Here is a 2,957-nt window from a genome sequence, read left to right as displayed (position 1 = left end):
ACCAAGAAAACAATATAACCAAAAATTCATTTCCTAATGCAAAGCAGGTACCCTATGTTTAGGGATAGTTCATATTAATGCATAATTTTGTTTTTAGAAAAAGATTGTTACAGTCAGGTATATAACCACTTAGTTACACCTAAGCTCTATTGGTTAAAAATAGATTCTTTTAGAAAATCCATTTTAAACATATTATACTTTTTTTCAATGATTTTCTCCAAACAATGGTAGAAGTGTGCCTTGATGGACAGAACTCAGGAACTGGTTTGACCACACCTAGGTTATACTGATATCTACAATATAGGAGTCCAAGGGAGAGTCCAGCTCCAACTTATGAAGTAGGCCCAGTTCCGAATGTTTAACAATGAAGTGCTAACAAACGATAGTACTAATCATCAAAAATTAACAACTTTAGGTATCTTTGTTTTGGGTTTCTGTGGTTTAGGCACATCCAAAATTTCTTCATAGTCCGCACTCATTCCCTTTGCCCAGCAACCAACTGTGACCATTCGATCTGAATTCTGACCATCTTTCTTTTTTTTTTTTTTTAAAAGGTTTTTATTTATTTATTTACTTATTTATTTTTGGCTGTGTTGGGTCTTCGTTTCTGTGCGAGGGCTTTCTCTAGTTGCGGCAAGTGGGGGCCAATCTTCATCGCGGTGCGCGGGCCTCTCATTATCGCGGCCTCTCTTGTTACGGAGCACAGACTCCAGATGCGCAGGCTCAGTAATTGTGGCTCACGGGCCTAGTTGCTCCGCGGCATGTGGGATCTTCCCAGACCAGGGCTCGAACCCGTGTCCCCTGGATTGGCAGGCAGATTCTCAACCACTGCGCCACCAGGGAAGCCCCTGACCATCTTTCTTAAAATGTTCCACAGAGCCACAAAGTCTGCAGCAACCACCATCAGCATAGAGTCCTTTGGGATTATCAGGACAAGATCTGCACAAGTGTCCCATTTCCCCACAAACAAAACATTTTGCAAAAGGAAATTCACCAAAAGCTGGGTCAACTTTAGCCTTGCATTTGGTTATTTCATGCCCTGTGGATCCACACCGGTAACATATTCCAGTGCCCATTTCTTGATTCTCAAGGGCAGCTGGGCAATCTGCAATCCCATGGCCAGGTTTTCTACAATGGAAACGTACCATTGCATTTTTCTTTGCTGCTTGTCTTTTTAATCGTCTTCCTTCCTGGCGACTGTCTTTCTTTAAAGCAACTGCAATTTCTTCCCTGACTTCCTGACTGTCTTTTGCTATCATCTCCCCATTGTGAACCATCTGTGAGTTTTGTCTTAGATATTCCATGAATGCATTCACATCTTCATTTAAATACTCCCTTTTCTTTTTATTCTTTTTGTGTTTTGCTTGGGGTGCATCAGTTTTAAGGGACAGACTATTGGCTTCAAGTTGTTTACTCTTTGGTAGGTTTTGGCTTTTCCCCTCAAAGAACCCCTTCTTCATGTCCTCCCATGATGTTGCAGGGAAGGGTCTTTTGTTCTGTGTGGTAGTAACTTGTGCCCACCTGGTCATGGCTTCATCAGATGTTTATCAGTCTGTTAGTGTTGGAGGGTCTCCTGCAGAGGTGGGGGGTGGCTGTGGCTCATCGTGGGGACAAGGACACTGGCAGCAGAAGTTCTGGGAAGTACTCCTTGGCATGAACCCTCCCAGAGTCCACCATTAGCTCCATCAAAGAGCCGGGTTGGGTCACCTCAGGGCAAACAACCAACTGTTTTGCTGGGATTTTGATAGAAAATTTATTTTACCTGTGTATTGATTTGGGGAGAATTAACATATTTTATGTTGAGTCTTCCTATCCATGAGTGTAGTACGTCTCTCCATTTACTTAGATTTTCTTTGATTTCCTTCATCAGCATTTTGAAATTTTCAGCATGTAAGTGTTGTACATGTTTTGTTAGACGTACACCTAAGGTTTTTTTTAGTGATTATAAATGGTTTTATATTTTAAATTTCAGTGTCTGTCTTCATTGCTAGTATACAGAAATACAATTGATTTTTGAATGTTTATCTTGTATCCTACAATCTCGCTGAACTAACTTATTACTTCTAAGAATTTTATTTTTATAGATTTCTTAGACTTTGTAATAATACACAATCATGTCATTTGCAGATAAGGAGACTTCTATTTTTTCCTTTTCAATCTGTATGCCTTTTATTTCCTTTTCTTGCCTCATTGCCCTGACTAGACCTTCCAGTACTATGCTGAATAGCCGTGGTGAGAGTGGCCATTTTTGCATTGTTCCGGGTCTTAGAAGAAAAGTATTCTCAACAGTATCTCTCAACATTAAGTATCATGTTAGCTGTAGGTTAAAAAAAAAAAAAATCTTTCTTATCAAGTTGAGGAGGTTCACCTCTATTCCTATTTTTTGGAGAGTTTTTTAAATCATGAATTTTGTCAAATACTTTTTCTACATTTATTGACATGATCAAATGTTTTTCTCATTTATTTTAGTAATATGGTACATTACATTGATTGAATTTTTAATTTAAACCAATATTGCACCCCTGTGTTAAATCTACATGGTTGTGAAGTATTATCCTTTAAAATATGTCGTTAGATTTTGTATCTAAAATTTTGGTTTTTGTGCCTATGTTCATGAGGGATATTGGTCTGCAGTTTTCTTTCTTTCTCTTTCTTTGAAGAGATCACATCTCTTTGTCTGGTTTTGATGTCAGGGTAATACTGGTCTCCTAAAATAGATTGAAATGTATTCTCTCTTCCTCCATTTTTTGAAGTTTATGTAGGATTGGCATTTTTTCTTTTTTAAATACCTGGAAAATATACCAGTGAAGCTGTCTGGGTCTGAAATTTTCTAAGGGAAAAGTTTTTATTTACAAGTTCAATTTCTTTCAGTGATATGAGGCTATTCAAATTTTTTACTTCTTTTGAGTCAGTTTTGGTAATTTCTGTCTTACAATGAATTTATGCAGTTTATCTAA

At 37.8% G+C, this 2,957-nt stretch overlaps 1 protein-coding gene across 1 annotated transcript; it reads right to left on the bottom strand.

The window, feature by feature from the left end:
* Positions 1–255: 255 nt before the first annotated feature.
* On the bottom strand, positions 256–1,529 carry LOC103018380 (zinc finger CCHC domain-containing protein 9-like). Its single transcript, XM_007195171.2, has 2 exons — positions 854–1,529; positions 256–529 (listed from the first exon to the last, which is right to left on the bottom strand). Exons 1-2 carry the CDS (start codon positions 1,527–1,529, stop codon positions 396–398), a joined length of 810 nt encoding a protein of 269 aa, XP_007195233.1. The 3' UTR covers positions 256–395.
* Positions 1,530–2,957: the final 1,428 nt, after the last annotated feature.

This window comes from Balaenoptera acutorostrata, chromosome 4 (assembly GCF_949987535.1).
Source record: "Balaenoptera acutorostrata chromosome 4, mBalAcu1.1, whole genome shotgun sequence".
In the NCBI taxonomy this organism is placed as follows: Eukaryota; Metazoa; Chordata; class Mammalia; order Artiodactyla; family Balaenopteridae; genus Balaenoptera; species Balaenoptera acutorostrata.
Note: the sequence above shows the minus strand (reverse complement) of the source record. Positions and strands in the feature narration are given on the sequence as shown.

Excerpts from the sequence above, each read along its gene's own strand:
- LOC103018380 (XM_007195171.2), bottom strand. The coding sequence starts at position 1,529 with ATGACCAGGTGGGCACAAGTTACTACCACACAGAACAAAAGACCCTTC. Across the intron at positions 530-853 it reads GGAACATTTTAAGAAAGATG|ATGGTCAGAATTCAGATCGA; the intron begins GTCAGGGGCTTC and ends AAAAAAAGAAAG.